The 17,025-nt window shown below is 41.2% G+C and overlaps 1 protein-coding gene across 1 annotated transcript; it reads right to left on the bottom strand.

Moving 5' to 3' along the window:
• Positions 1–775: 775 nt before the first annotated feature.
• Positions 776–16,913, bottom strand: LOC125286109 (aminopeptidase N-like). Its single transcript, XM_048230836.1, has 20 exons — positions 16,309–16,913; positions 15,912–16,054; positions 14,836–14,975; positions 14,289–14,415; positions 13,701–13,855; positions 13,345–13,458; positions 12,936–13,076; positions 10,464–10,529; positions 10,245–10,310; positions 9,950–10,125; positions 9,646–9,722; positions 9,293–9,420; positions 8,915–8,970; positions 8,672–8,819; positions 8,347–8,438; positions 7,283–7,393; positions 3,239–3,406; positions 2,851–2,991; positions 2,378–2,459; positions 776–1,449 (listed from the first exon to the last, which is right to left on the bottom strand). The coding sequence occupies exons 1-20, from the start codon at positions 16,899–16,901 to the stop codon at positions 1,291–1,293; spliced, it is 2,883 nt and encodes a 960-aa protein (XP_048086793.1). The 5' UTR covers positions 16,902–16,913; the 3' UTR covers positions 776–1,290.
• Between the last annotated feature and the right edge of the window lie 112 nt (positions 16,914–17,025).

Here is a 17,025-nt window from a genome sequence, read left to right as displayed (position 1 = left end):
GTTCAAGTGCACGTTCATCAGTGATCAATGCATCATGGAGAATGATTAGCCTAATGTTAATGTTATCCAAGAGTTTCAAAGGATTACCAGTTGTAAAGACATCATAATAAATATTTTGGTAGCCATAGCCACATGGGAACATAGGCATAGGCAGGTTCCTGTTGCACCATGTCACCCATTCTCAGAAGTGCTGATATTTCATTTCTGAAGAAAGGGCATGGCAATATGCTCAAGCACACTCATACCAGTGATGAAACATTTGAGACTACTTGACAGATCTGGCTGAATTTACATCTTGAAAAATAATTAATAATACATTTAAAATGAGGAACGTGTTGGGTTAGGGTGGCCATACATCAGGATTTAGGCCTGATAGTCTGGATTTTAAATGCCCTGTCCGGTGCAGCCTCAAGCCGAACACTCATTTGTCCTCCTTTTTGGAGTTGCGTTGGGCTTCTAGAATCTTTGCTCGGACGCAGCAGGCCGCACTTAGATAAAACAGCGGACTGCCTGTCGCAGGAGCTGAGAATGGCAATTTGCACTTTTCCACTTTTCATGCATATGCATTAGGAGGGTCAGTCACAAACACATTAGTGCAGGCATGTCTATGTATTAATAGTTATATAGACTGACATCAATCATTATATGGCTGTATGAATAACTGTTTATAATGTGGTTATGCTTTGTAATACAGCATTTGGTATGGTTACCAAATCATTTTCTTGATATTTTGTGTGTGCACAATTAAAAAAACAAACAAATAAACACGTTCTGGTCAGTATTAAATCTATACAGTGTTTTATTGATCAAAAAATATAGGTACCAAAAGCACATTTACATCTCTACCAAACCATGTTAAATATCTACTTTAGTATCAGATGTGTAAATCTCATAAAGATAACCATTAGCAGGCCACTGCATCATGTCCATAAACCTTCACTGAATGTAAACTTGAACAAATATAAATATCTTACAGATCTCAAAAGTGCTGGTGTCATGGTATATTACAGTTAGGGGTGTCACGATTCTCCAAATCCTCGATTCTACTTTTGTGTTCGAAGTTCGAGATTAAGATATAATTTTGATTGATTTCGATATAAAATCGATTGAAATTATACCCCTAATTATAACCCCTAATTACAGTGTTATCATTTAACATTAAATGATGCAGTGCTTGGCTGCTTCATAAAGCCATTTGTCTAACATCCAACCAATCAACACCGATTAAACTGGTGTTGAGATCTCTCCCAGCCTTTGATGTTGCCGATCTGTACATGTGTTGCTTGTCATTCACGGTTGTCCTGCTGCAGAAGACAACCACTGGTTCACCTTCTTCTTATTCTCCGCTACCCATTTGATGTTGGCTTTCGTCTTCTCTATCGACTGGTCCAGGGCGATGGTGGCCGAGCCGAAGCCAGTCTCAGCGTGTTCTGCCTTGAAGCTGAGCAGCTGTGGTTGGAGGAGAACAAAACAGGGAAGTGACTTGTGATGGCATGTCTGTGGTGCAGAGGAAAGGAAGGACCCCTGAGTATGAAGTCCCCATTACCAACTAATTCAGTTTAAAGATCCAAAATTGTGTTTTCTATTGTTTATTTTGATTTGTGTTCGTTCATCCTCCGCCCATAAAAATAGTTCCTAATCTTAGCCGTGGTGTTTCCCATTGTTTTAGTTGTTCCCATTGATTTAGTGTTATTTAGTATAATTTGTATTTTAGTATATTCTTATCTTCTACTGTCCTTATTGCTTGTTGTGTTTTTTATATTATATACTTTTAATTACTTTTTCTGCTGTTAGTGAATGTTGTGTGTGATGTGTGTATGCTACTGAGACCTTGATTTCCCCTTGTGGATCAATAAAGTATCTATCTATCTATCTATCTATCTATCTATCTATCTATGTGCTTCTGCATACCGTAGGCTAACTTGTATAGCCTATTTAATCGATCGCTGCTCTCTCGATTTCAATTAATGGAATGTTTGCATTGGACAATTCTATACAATACGCGGAATGATTACTAGCTGCAAAACACCAGAGTGGAAATAGATAGATAGATAGATAGATAGATAGATACTGTATTGATCCCTAGGGGAAATTCCAATGTTATACTCATAACACATAAACAACTGCACATGAAGGAAGTGATAGTCAAAGGTACAGTATGTCCATTTACAGAACTGTTGGCCATCAATAAACAGAATGCCTTCTCATTTAGGCCACTTAGGTGCTATCTTCACTTGCTTATAGAATTTAACGCCCTAAATTCCAAACCTTCTAGATGACTACGGGTAGTTCTGGACCATCCAGGTCACTGGCCCTGGAAAAAAACCTCTTTGACCCCTATACCCTGTTATGGTGGCCTGCAGCTGACATACTGTACCTGGTTGAGCTCAAACTCAGTGGAAAATCTCTCTGTGGTCCCAGTGATCAGCCTGGAGAAGGACAGTCCACCACCTCCATAGCTGAGGAATGAGAGACAAACACACCAATGTGAACCACAATCAAAACATGAGCAAGCAAGTAAACATCCACTGTAAGGGACATCAAGACTGCATTTGTTTTGAGAACTTGCTTTTGCATTTGTTTGAGAACTTGATCTATGAAGCTGTGTGTGTTTGTGTGTGTGTGTGTGTGTGTGTGTGTGTGTGTGTACAGTAGCTGTTTGTGTGTATGTGTACAGTAGGTGTTTGTGTGTGTGTAGGTGTGGGTGTGTGAGTGAGGGGGTTACACTGACTTATCCGTGGGGGCAATAAAAGGACCATGTCCTGCCAAACTAAAGGAGCAGACGATAGCGTATTTGAATGCCTCAAGAGCTTGTTCAAAGCCAAGCACTCGATCAGCTCTTCTACTCACTCATTGAAAATGAACTTCCAGTTGGCTCGGATGAAGTCCCAGGCCAGAGGCTGACCAATCACGTTGCCAGCAATGTAGATGATGGAGAAAGTAGCGTCCTGTTTGCGCACCATATTAGGGTCCAGAGAGTACTGGAGGTACCTAGACAACCAATCAAAATCATTTAGTCACTTCTATCAGTTTCAAAGCAACCAATCAAAATGTTGCTTATCGAAGATGAGGTAAGTCTAATTGTAAATTAAAATCAACCAAAGTATCTGTAAGAAATCTACAGTATGTTGTCATATAATCAGCCATGCATCTAGTTCCATTTAAGGTCTTCAATAAAACACATTCTCTTTGACACGCACGCACACACACACACACACACACACACACACACACACACCTGTTGAGCAGCCATGGCACTTTAGTGCAGGAGAGGGCATAGAGCAGTTTGTCGGCCTCAACGGCATTGGACGAGTTCTTAAAGATCTCCCAGGCGAAGTCCCACTCGTCCACACCTCCGGCAGCAATGCCGTTACAGTACACCGTCTGCTTCAGGTTGGGGTGGATGCTAGAGGAACAAACACACACAAGTAAACAAAGTGTCTGTGCTGCTTCAGGGTGGACTGGATCCTAGATGCACAAACAAACAAGTAAACAAGGCATCTATAAACATCAACTGCTTCAGGGTGGACTGGATCCTAGATGCACAAACCGACAAGTAAACTAACATCAGCTGCTTTAGAGTGGGCTGGACCCTAGATGCACAAACAAACAAGTAAACAAGGCATCTATAAACATCAGATGGTTTAGGATGGGCTGGGTTCAAAATACACAAACAAACAAGTAAACAAAGCATCTGCTTTAGGCCTGGTAAGACACCCGGGTGAATTTTCTGTTGCTTGTTAACGTTGTTAACTCTTACAGCTGCAGTCATGAATCAACAGAATGTATAAACAATATTGAACATTAGAGATGCACCGATATGGAATTTTAGGGCCGATAACGATAACCGATATTTATTGGTTTGTTGTGGCCGATACCGATACGATAACCGATAATATTACTCTTGAAAAAAATTTGTGAAAAGTGATTTGGGGAAAGCATTTAATAAGCATAATTTTATTGCAGTAATTTTACCTACCACCAAATGATGGACAGAACCAGAGCCCGTCTACGGAGAGCCTCCCCACTCTCTATTAATCCCATACAAACCGAATTTGGCTGCAGTGGCTACATGGCTACATTTATTGTTTTCACCTATTTAACAACTGAAACCCTCAGAATTTATTTTATTTTTCGCAAAATGAATATGGATTATCAATCAAAAGTGAAATAATCCGGGAGTCATGTCCTTTCGTTTTCTTACAGGTTGGGTCGTTGTTGCCCATAACACGCTAGCATTGATGCTATGCTATGCTATGATCATGCTAATGAATGACGTCATTGACACGTTTTTGAAGGCTTTTTAGAACAATTAAGTGACTTTAAAAAATATAATACTCAACCAAGTGTATTGTCTTTGCCTCCTCTTTCTAATACAATATTCAAATTACTTGAACAAAAAAAAACTAGATGTACCGCAGAGCGGTACAAAATATGACCGCCGCCCAGTCCAGCACATTTTTTCCACAAAAATAAATCATGCTGAAAGGCCTATATGATTCTAACTGTCTCACTAAATTGCATTATCCACACTCAATTCTCACTGGTATCTGCTAGACAACAAGTACCAAAACATGATTAGTTCATAGATTTCACATGTAAAATTAATTTTATACAACCCCACCTCCATCTTGCCTGTTCAAAATTGAATTGTGTGCATGTGTGCATGTACATGTTTATGTTATGTTTGTGTGTGTGTGTGTGTGTGTGTGTGCGTGCTTGTGTGTGTGCCTGCGTATGTGCCTGTGCATGCATGCGTACATATGTCTACTGTGTGAGTATGTGTCATACGTATGATTTCTGTGAATGTATGTGTGTTCGTGTGTATCTGTTTGTGCACATGTGTGCACATGAAATGGGTTAACATGACCCCTGGAGGCAAACATACTGAAATAATTGGTCATCCTAGGTCCTACATTTCTCAAGATATTCACAGAGAACTGTGTCTGCCCTACCCTCCTTTCAGGGGGTCCAGTACAGCGGGGGGGCTACAGATCAAAACGAAAAACGATGGTTCCGTGCTATCCATGTGGGGTTACATGCCCACCAAGTTTTGTGTACCCCGGTCTTTCATTGTCCCGGGAATCCTTATTGGTGTACATAACTAAATGTACACATAAATTATTTTATTGTAAGGCCCCCCATGAACAAAAGTACACAAAACTTTGCATGCATTCGGAGGGTGTCATAATGATCCTACACTTTTAATTTCGTGCAGTTTTGACCATGTCAGCCAGAGATATTGTGAAGAAAACACCTAATTTTTTGCTTTTTCATTTTTAACTAGGTGGCGCTATACATGAAATAAGTGGTAATGGGATGGGTTGACATGCCCCCTTAAGACCAACATACATAAAAAAGGTGGACCTCCTAGGCCCTACGGTTCTTGAGATATTCACAGAAAACTGTCTCCGGCCACCTACAGACCAGTTGGTATATAGTAACATAAATTAATTTATTGTGTGGCCCCCCCATGAACGGAATTCCACGAAACTTGGCGTGCATAGAGAGGGTGTCATAATGATCCTACACTTCCAATTTCGTGCAGTTTTGACTATGTTAGGTCACTACAACACCTAATTTTTACTTTTTTGTGTTTAACTAGGTGGCGCTATACATGAAATGAGTAGTTATAGAATGGGTTGACATGGCCCCTTGAGATCAACATACAAAAAAAAAGTTTTGTGTACCCCGGTCTTTCAGTGTCCCGGGAATCGTTGACGGAAATTTGGGCATGCGAAAAAAAAAAAAAAAAATCTGACTAAACCTATATGACCGCCGCTTCGCTGCGTGGCGGTCATAATTATATCCCGGGAAAAGTGGATTTTGAGGGGTACAGCTCCATAGACCTCCATTCATTCTGGACTCGCCCGCGAGCGCCCCTAGATGCAGTACCACACCGGAAGAGTTCCGAGAGTGAAGGTTCTCCCCTTATTAGACATTCTCTGACAGAACTCATAGTCCTCAATAGTACGGCAGTCAACAACATAACAGTAGCCTAGCCCTAAAGTATGTGTGGCTCCTTTAAGTGAACCTGACGTCAGTGAATTGCGAGTGAGTGGCTAGAGAGTTTGAATGTTTTCATTTAGGACTAAACGCTCATAAACGGCTCAGCTTGGAATAAGCTACAGTATAGCGACCAAATCAGAGTTTGTGAGGGAAACTTAGGTTAGCTTCAACTGCGGGTAACTGAATAAAGCTGCAACTCCTCAGACTGTATGTTATGTCTGTCCACTCTGTTGCGCACAACCTGCTGCAGCAGAAATGAAAGGCGTTAGCCCCGAAGGTTTTAATAACTTATTATGATGACCTGTCTGGAACTGAAGCACGAATGGTTAGCATATTTCTAGGTAATAATACAAAACCCAACCTAAAGTAATGCAAATATAATACTAAAACACAACTTAGAACTAGGCCTACTTATGTACTCGTCCCACTAACGAGTTTGTTTATTTGTTTCCCCGACCAGCGCGGTAAAGTGCAAACACACCAGCACAAGACGGCTCTAGATAGGGCTGAGCTCCGCTCTGTTAAGGTTAAATGGCGGATCATTCACGGGAGGATTTTGAGATGCACAGATTCCCAAATGAACGCATATCCACAGATTTTGTTAGAGTGGTGAAATACATTCACACCGCTGACATTATATTGAGGAAAAAGTATAGCCAACCAAGCTCAAGTAGGCTAGCTCAGTGTAGCCAGACGGACCTTTTACGTGAGCCTAAATTAGGACTTTAAAATATCGGCTCAAATTATCGGCCAGAATTCTGTTATCGGACCGGTAATAATATTTTCATTTTTTCACTTATCGGCTAATAATATATCGGCCGCCGATATATCGTGCATCCCTATTGAACATGTACTGTAAATAGTCTTAATGTAGCTAGAGTAAGTGTTTCAAATGCTTTTGCCTGACGATATCCCGTGAGCCTAAACTCACAGTGTAGTGTAGCCTACTGTATGTTCACACTCATTTTAGATGCCATTATTTTCATTTTCCTGAGATACAAAAGCACAGTAGCCTATACTGGTTAAATGTATGATTTAAGCACCTGCTTGATAACCCTAGTGGAATGTTCACAAAGGCTGTTTTGTTGGTGATGGGGTTGTTTTTGCCCAAAAAAGTTACTTTGATGATTGTTTTGTTTTTGATGGTAAATAGGCTTAGTTGTTGATTGGCCGCTGTGTGAAATCCCCTACCTATAGCACTAGGAGTGTAACCCCTCTCCTGTGTCTATCTGAAATCGGTACAGGGTTCACATTGAACATCAACCTCACTCACAAGTAGTTTTTGGGGTCTTTCATCCACTCCTTGAACCAGGCGAGGGTTAGATCAGAGCAGCCCTCCACTCCAACTTTACAGGCTAGAGAGATGGCAATCACCTGGTTGTACCTGTCAAATGCATAAATGCACAGTTATGAATACAAATTATATTGTTAGGCCATCCGCTTTGCGTTGTCCCTACAGGGCCCCTTAGTAGTTCTAAAATCACACAGCACATTATTTCATCAGGAAGCTTCTCCAACACACATATTGCACACTGCCCTCTCCCAACACACATATTGCACACTGCCCTCTCCCCACACACAGCACACTATCCCATCTCCCCTGTCATCCCCCCAACACACACACCAAGACTCCTGGCAGTTGGGTTAGCCCCTTGAGCCGTGGATCTGCCCAAGGTTTCTTCCTTGGTAAGGTAGTTTTTTCTTGCCCCTGTTGCTCTTGGGTGCTCCTTGTTGGTGCCCCCCACCCAATCCCAATCCTCCCCCACCTTTTTTTATGCAGCCCTTGCCACTTAATCTACTAAACCCCTCTTCTACTGCACTTTTTACCCCCATTAATGCACAAATAGGCTGACACCAGACATAATTTCACTGCATTTCTTACTTCCAGTAACTATATGCATGTGACAATAAACTTCCTTGTATCCTTGTATCCTTGTATCACTGGAACATGTAACAATAACAGTAACATTATAAGTTTGATAACATCTCAGGGCAAGTCTCAACACTTTATTTGACAGTATCAACATAAGAGTGACATGACACTGTCATGACGCATTAACCCTAATCCCAACCCTAACTTGGGTCACTTAGTAACAGAAGCGTTACTGTATGTCATAAACGTTTATGACTTGTTTATGACACGTTCATGACAGTGTCATGTCACTCTTATGTCGATACTGTCAAATAAAGTGTAACCAAATATTATGAATGAATAATTGGGGTATCGACAAAAAATGGAGAAACATCAGGCAGGACCCTTTTTGTAGCAGTGGATATAAAGTAAACAGCATTCAATGTTCTGTGCTCATCTTGAAATAAAACAAAGAAACTGCTTACTGATCAGAGTGTCCAGTGGGGATGCTTGTCCAGTCTGCAGTAATGTTCTTAAAGTGTTCAAAAAGGGGTGTCACTTGTTTTTTCAGATATTTCTGAAAGATGTAGAGGACATTAATAATGTTTAGTCACTTTGTAATAACATGGCTTGTCACTTTGACTTAAATCACCAACTCTTCATCTGATAAGACAAAATAGCAATCTGTTAAGACAGTAGTAGTAATATTAGTAGTAGATAACAGTCTATTAAGTTTTCAGGTCAATTCCACAGAAAAACATAATTTTAAAATCCCTCGACAAACACTAGTTAGTGTCTCCAAACACTAACCTGCATGACCCCGTACACCTCTGTGCGATCAAACATAAGGAAATAGTAATCCAGACTGCGCACAGTGGCCTGCCACGGCAAGTACTCTGTCTCCTTGGACAGGTACTCAGTGGTCTTCAGAGCCAGGACAGTGTCCACAATCTTAGCCCTAAAAGATACAGCACAGTTGGATAATTATTGAAGTTGTTGGTTTGCATTTATGTTGCAGAAAATTAGGCAATAAGAGAGAAGAATGTAGACTACCTGGCAAGATTGAATGCATCATCCACAATTTGTGCCCTGTTGATTACTGGAATAACCTGCATAGGACACCAGCAGTGTGTTAATGCAATACAAACAGCGACACCCACAGAGTACTTCAGTGTCATGGACAACATACACACGCTTACAGGGAGTCTGATGAAATGCAGATGCAGATGAAATATCATAAACTGACCAAATAAATCCATTTTGTATGCTCATATACGTAAACCAGTGCACAGTGATTAGAAATATATAAATATATAAATATTTAGATGTTTATATACAGTACATCTACAACACAAATACTATTATATATACTGTATATACTTTATATAGTATTTATGTGTTGCTCGGTAAACTATAAAACTTTGCTTGTACCCTAGGGTTGGTGTTTAGTTGAGTCAGAAGGCGTTCCCAGTTTGGCAGGTCATAGTTGACCCTGTAGAATCCAGTAACATTGAGGTTTGCAAGGACCCACTCAGTGGTCTTCATTGGTGCATAATCAGCTGCAATTGTGTGAAGTCAATCATTTTATACTGTAGGCTACAGTTTTATAGTATCCATCATATTTGGAATGATAATTAAAGTTGAATGTTATTCGATGAGTAAAAATATTGTGTACATGAATCACATGAACATAAGGACAATGAAAACACAACTAATGTAAATGCACACATGTATTACAAACATAGCAAAAGATTATTTGAAAGCATATATAACAATTAATGTACTTGTCTTGGTGGTAAGCCATTTAGGATCCTGTTGAACTCCATTCTTTGTCCATGTTATGGGCACAAACCACTCATAGCTGAAATAAAAATAAATAAATAAAAAAGTTTGATTTCAGGAAGTCCCCTGGAGCAACATATTAAACAACGGTGACTCCATACCTAGACTTTATAATATGCCGGATGAAATCTTGCTGTATTTTTAGTTTAAAGTTTACTGTTTCATTGTGTTCGTTGTGTGAAATGAGTCTGAGTCAGAATATGTGTCAGGTTGACACCTGATGTGTCATGGGATCAGTAATCTTACTTGTAAATGGACGGTCTGTCAACCACTGACTCAGGGTCAGTCAGGAAGTGCTTCTGGCTGATGGTCCCTGTTGAGGTATCTATAGTGACGACAGGGAAGCCCATCTGGAGGATCCAACGGTTCATGATCTCTTCGATGGTGTACGGGAGTTGCACAAGCGGAGTCTGTTCCACCGCCTTGGGAATGAACAAAATAGGAATCAGTGATAGAAACTACTCCAGACACCTTTGGTGTACCTTTTACATAAAAATGACAAACATCAACATAAAGCCAGAGCATGTGCATGTTAGCTTACGGCTTGTAGATGCTTCCAGAGGTCTGTGTACACTGTGTTGCTATACTTGAACTCATTCAAGTAAGTCTGTGGGGCGAGAGTTTCAAATTCTTAATTGAAGTAGCGTTTAACACATTTTGTGCAATGGTTAAATCATCAAAATACTTGTTACAAAACACTAGGGTTGTATCAGTGAAATGTTCAGATTTGATTAGAAAGAGGACTTCGCTCCAGACTTACACTGAGACCCTTAGAAAAGACAGCCTCCGTCAGAAACTCAGACAGCATCCTCAACACTGACGCACCCTGACACGTAGACACACACACACACACACACACAAACAGAGAGAGCACAGAGAGAGAGAAAGAAAGTTAATCTTGGATACATATCTATTTGCCATATATCCAAACATTCTCTATGTAAACCTTGTGTTTACATGTTTAAAATGCTTTTGCAATGCAATACAACAATATTTATCATGCTAATAAAGCACACTCGAATTGAATTGAATTGAAAGTGAGAGAGAGAGAGAGAGAGAGAGAGAGAGAGAGAGAGAGACAGAGAGGGATTATACCCACCCAGCCATAGCATAAACAAAAGCAGAACAACAAAAGCAGTCTCACAGCTTCTCTATTTCTTCTTTACCACTTGTAGCCACTTTTAAGACGCATGTAAGTGTGCAAGGGTGGGGTACAGTTGGCTTTCAGTAACTATAACCCAATAACTCAGAAAACAGAAGTGGGTGGGTGTGTCTGGTAGCCTGGCCGTTACCATCCTACTTCCGCCCAAAATTTGATTTTGGTCTTGCACGTAGTCTGGCCAACCCACATTATATGGCTCGTGTGTAGCCGAGCCATTCAGCAAACAGTTGAGTGATAACGCAGAACTCGCCTGCCAAGTTGCTTGTAGTCCAGCGAAGCTTGTAGTTCAACAGCATAGCAACAATGGCGACGGAGGAAGAGACGCTAGAAGCTATCCGCAAAGTTGTCTCAACTCTCAAGAGCATCACGCAATTAAAGCAAGAACAAGAGGCTTGTCTTGTCAATTTTATAAATGGCAAGGACGTTGTAGCTCTCCCTCCAACTGGCTTCGGGAAAAGTTTGATTTATCAGATGGTCCCGTTAGTAATGGAGAGACTGGGGAGACCGAATGCTGTGTGTGTGTGTGTGGTAGGTGTAAGAGCCTGAACTCTGGTGCACAGCATACGTCATTACCAAACGTTGCTGATTGGTTAAGGGAACTTGAATGATTTTAAACCTCAAAATAAGCATCCGCCCATTACGGAGACAGATTCCTATTACATTGTGCCAGACTGTATGACAAAGAGAAACGTAGTCACAGGCGGTAAGGACCAGGCTATGTGTCTGGTGCCTCCACAGAGAAATCGGACCAGACGCACGCACCCAGCTGTGGAGATGTGTGGTGGGTAGGAGAGTTCTGCTTTTAAGGTAAAGCGAAGGCAAATCCTCCGCGTCCAAATCCTCCGGTCTCACATTTCATTTATGTTTTCTGAGCTATACAGCAGTGTCTCCAGTGTGAGACTGGTGACACTTCAGTTAAGGGAACACAACTGGTAAGCGGACGCTAACTGGTAAGCGTAAGATTTAGCGGACGCTAAGACTTAGCAGACGCTAGCCAAAGCCTGTACTCTCGAGGTAACATTTTAGTTTAGGAATGTTGATTTAATGTTAGGCATTAATACCATGAGTGCTCAATAAGGTCTGCATTAAGTATAATGGTACATGTAATAAGTCATTAATAATTAGACTAGGAATTTCCTATTCCTAGTCAATAGATCATTTATTATTGGTAATGCCTTAGCAACTGGTCTTGATCAAAGGTTACTGGTACATAGTATGAATGAAAATAGGGAATTTATACACTCCTAATACACAGCTTATTATGTTACTTCTAGTGACAGAATAGTAACATATTAAGACAATGTATTTGAAAGCTATAAAGTATAAAGCTCGTAAAACTGAGACCAGAGGCCAAGAAAGAACAGAAAGAATAGCTGCTGTGCTTTATGTGATGCAGTCAGTATGGTGTCAGTGGTCTATTACTGTAGCTGATGTAGCCATAGCCGTCCTTACTGTAGCTGATTTAGTCAGTAGCCTACCTTACTCTAGGTGATTTAGTCAGTGGCCTACCTTACTGTAGGTGATTTAGTCAGTACCCTACCTTACTCTAGGTGATTTGGTCAGTGGCCCACCTTACTGTAGGTGACTTAGTCAGTGGCCTACCTTACTGTAGGTGATTTAGTCAGTAGCCCACCTTACTCTAGGTGATTTAGTCAGTGGCCTACCTTACTGTAGGTGATTTAGTCAGTGGCCTACCTTACTGTAGGTGACTTAGTCAGTGGCCTACCTTACTGTAGGTGATTTAGTCAGTGGCCTACCTTACTCTAGGTGATTTAGTCAGTGGCCTACCTTACTGTAGGTGATTTAGTCAGTGGCCTACCTTACTCTAGGTGATTTAGTCAGTGGCCTACCTTACTGTAGGTGATTTAGTCAGTAGCCTACCTTACTGTAGGTGATTTAGTCAGTAGCCTACCTTACAGTAGATGATTTAGCAAATGTAGCCATAGTCATCCTTACTATAGGTTATTTAGTCAGTAGCCTACCTTATAGGTGATTTAGCTGATGTAGCCATAGCCTACCTTACTGATTTAGTCAGTAGCTTTACTGTAGGTGATTTAGTCAGTGGCCTACCTTACTGTAGGTGATGGAGTCAAAGAGTTCACTGATTTGGGCTGGCGTGTTGATCTCTTTCTCAGAGTAGGAGAGAGGGTGGGAGGAGGCCAGAGCATCCACGCCAAACACCCCATGGACAGTCAACACAAACAGGTCTCTCTGCAGAGTAGAAACATAGTAATGGAATATGGGGATGATAAATCTGTCACTAACAGAATTCAATATGATTATGTCTTTTTTATAGAGGGTAAAACTAACAGTTTTCTCTGACAGTTTACTTGAAAATAACTAACCAATGGACTTGTTTTAACGAACACCATTACAGAAACTCAGTTCACTGTAATAGCTGTTTCAAGTGTCTATTTTAGTTTTCTAGATGTGAATGCAATAAGTGTGATTAAACATATTGATAACCACAAAGACGTACAACTTTCCAATCTGGCTCAGCCTTGTCAGCTCCCAGAAAGGAGACGTAGGTGGCAAAGCCTTCGTTCAGCCACAGGTCATTCCACCATTTCATTGTAACCAGGTTCCCAAACCACTGCAGACATATGATGTAAACATACACAGTCATTCATATTAACGCAAGTCTGTGAAATGTGTTTCAGCTGCACACAGAGCTGCTGATAAGATTAGATTAATCAGAAGAAAAAAAAAAACAAGAAACATCCTAACAACGTAAGACTACTGTCCAGACCATTGTGGTTAAACTTCTGTGTCTGGAATGAGCAAAGTGACAAATAATAGTGACGTCCCCCTCCTTGCCGCCTCAGTCATTCTTACCATATGAGCCAGCTCATGGGCTATGACTGTAGCCACCCACTCCTTGTCATCGTTGGAGGACATCTTGGGGTCATACAGAAGGGCTGTCTCTCTGTAGGTGATCAGTCCCCAGTTCTCCATGGCCCCTGCACTGAAATCAGGAAGAGCGATCTGATCTTTGAGGTGGGAGAAGGAGAGAGAATGAGACCAGGAGAGTCAGGACAGTATAATGTGAAAGAGAGCTTGACAGATGGGAATATGTTTAGTGACTTTTACATAGTTTCTCTGTTTTTGTAGTATGGTCAGTGGTTCCTGGTGGCAGAGGCATTTAGTCAGTGAGCTGTGTCTCTCTTCTTCTCTGATACATTGGACAACTGAGGTTACAGAAAGTGACCATACGTACAACTTTTTGACCTTTTTCAGCAAACATCACCTCTCTAAGCTCCTCTGTTTCAGCTCTAGTTACCTCACCAGCATCCAGGGAACACCTTCAGCTGGTGTGACCAGTGAACATTCTGAAGAATGTCATGGAATTTTAGAACCTTATAGAATTTCTTGTTAAAAGGTTCCAAAGTCCTGTGGGGTTGGGACATTTTCTGAACCTCTCACCTGATTTCTTCAGTGGATAGGTAGCATTGTAGTATCTCTCAAAGAAGTCCAGGATGGGGCCTGTCTTGTTCAGGGCATAGTCTCCCTGGCCCTCAGCAATGGCCTGTGGACGAGCCCAGATGCGGATCTGCGAGTGGAAAAGTGTTATGCTAATTACTGTTAATTACATGTAGGCTTCTGTTTTTTACAATTTTTTAGTTACATTTTTTTTTTAATGCATTTGATCTGGCAGGGAATGATCTTGATATCTTGAAAATGATCCAAAGTTTGAACTAATGCTAAAATGTCAATGTATTTAGTATTTTTTTGACACTTTTAGCTACATCTCTTGATAAGCCCATGTTCACAGTCTACCAGAGCTTAGTCTAATATGACTTTCTTTGTCAGGAAGGAAGGCATGACTGGATGAATGCAATGCCTCAGGTTATAAAACTGCAGTACACAGACAAGCTGGTAGGTGGAAGCATTTAGCCACTTTGGAGCCTGGAGTGTCATTTGACATCATTAACCCCAAGAGGGCAGAGGGAGATAGGGAAAAGGACATTACCAAGACTTCTGCTGCTGCTGGAGTCCTGATGAAGTCAAATTCACAAACAACAAAGGCCAGCAGGTAGGTGGACATTATCGGCGTCGGTTCAAATGTGGTTACAGACACCTCCACTTCTTCCATTGTTGTGTTGACAGTAGCTAATGAACAACAACAACAACAACAACAACAACAACAACAACAACAACAACAACGTTACATTTATAGCATGAAAGTGGACAACACATAGAGACACAGTGAAGAAATGTCCTGTAGTTTCAAACAACAGCTCTTTATGTGGTTTTGTTTAAGGCCAAAATGTCATGTGACAGCTGAGTGATTCATATTGCAGCTCAGTGAAGACAAATCTGCTCAGATATGGATACATTGTATCAAATATAAAATGTGGACTGATATATTTTCGTCCACTGTACTTTAAACTGCATTAAGCAACACAGCTACCATAAACATGCACAAGCTATCGCTGGATCTTTCACTGGTTCAGTAATCTCTAACTACCATTGACCATTTCAACATGGTCAAGGTAACACCAGAGCAACAGATAAGGTGACTCCTGCCCTGAGGTCTTTTCAGTGTAGTGCACGTTCAATATGGACCCTTTCAGGAGAGTTCCATTATCAACATCATAGTTGGCCCCACAAGGCTTCCGTTTTAACATTCCATATGTTATCTTAATGCAGAGGAAGTAGATTGGGGCCCAAATAGAACGTTCAAGCATTGTTTTTGTTTTTATTGTTGAAAGGGTCCATAAGCAAAGTAGTGATGAGTATGAGTAGCTACAGTATACCTGGTGGGAGTTTATCAAGAAATAACCTTGGTTAACGCAGATTTATCAAAGATATTCATTTAATTTATTTGAATGTCTCTTATTGGCATGACATGTGTAGAGTACTAACATAGAGCAACATAGAGCTATGCAAGGGCATTGTCACAAAAAATAATTCTGGGGTGCATCAAGCTTCATGCGAACATGAGATGATTTCTGGTCTGTTGTTGCCATTCATTTTTCAAATTCTTTTAGGTTTAAGACTTGTTATTGATTGAATTACCATAAAGCTGTGGCTTGACAAACTCACCAATCTCCATGCCGTTGAAGAGGGCTACAGTTTTGCGATCGTGGATGAGAGTCATGTAAAAGATAGCTTTCAAGGCCGGCTCGTCAAAGCAGGGAAAGGCTTTCCTAGCATCAGTCGGTTGCATCTGAGTTGTGGCAATAACTCTGAAACATTCATTTTATTTCAGTTTGTATCAGTTTTGAGACACACGTTATCTAGAGCAACTGCAGCTCTTTCTCACTTGTGATTCAAACTGGAGAATTTATTTTCACTTTACCACTGTCATTCCATAAAAGATGATTTTGGTCTTTTAAGATCCAGATTTATATGTACTTTTTTTTACTAATTGTTGGCCCCTCGGCATTATATCTGTTCAATAACTCGGTATACCTCAAAATACCAATGCAATTTTACTTACTTCAACTCTGTTCCCTCATAGTATTCACTCCTGTAAAATCCTCCCAGGTCATCAGCAAGTTCCCCAGTGAAGCTGGTGTAGAGTTGGTAAGACTTTCCTGGCTCTAGTTTGCTGTTGAGCTGGATGACCAGGTACTCTGTTGTCTCCTGGAGCCATGTGGTCTTGATAGTTGGTGCAACTGCACCACCAAGTCCAGTTAGAGTTGCGTGATGCCCGCTGGACTTGGTCAAGTTGAGTTTGTTGGAGTGAATGAGGATCAGGTCTGTCTCCTTCACGCACTCAAAGTCCACAGTAGAGTGTCCAGTGAAGCTGTACAAGCCATCTGCATTCTTTGTCAAGTGAGGCCACAGGGTGATGTTGTATTCGTATGGCTTAAGAGTGTCTGGTAGCCGGTACTGGTCCCAGAGCTCGCTAGACGGTGTCGGCGTGGTGGTGGAAGCGGGCGTGGTGGTGGCCTCCACTGTTGGCTCAGCGTTCTTAGCCAACTCCTGGGAGTAGACCACAGCGAGGCCAATGATGGATGCAACAGATGCAGCCCCCAGTACGATCCCCACCACCACCACCGTCTGACTGAATTGGAACACTTTCCCCATGGCTGTCAGAAGTGGGAGTGAACCGGACCGCAAGCAACTCTGGGTCTTTTGTACCTTTTTTTCGCCCCCCCCCCCTTTTTTGTTTTCCCAGCAGCCATTGTGGTTAATTTTTGACAATGTTTCC

This window comes from Alosa alosa, chromosome 21 (assembly GCF_017589495.1).
Source record: "Alosa alosa isolate M-15738 ecotype Scorff River chromosome 21, AALO_Geno_1.1, whole genome shotgun sequence".
NCBI classification, from domain to species: domain Eukaryota; kingdom Metazoa; phylum Chordata; class Actinopteri; order Clupeiformes; family Clupeidae; genus Alosa; species Alosa alosa.
This window is presented reverse-complemented; position numbering and strand designations above follow the sequence as displayed.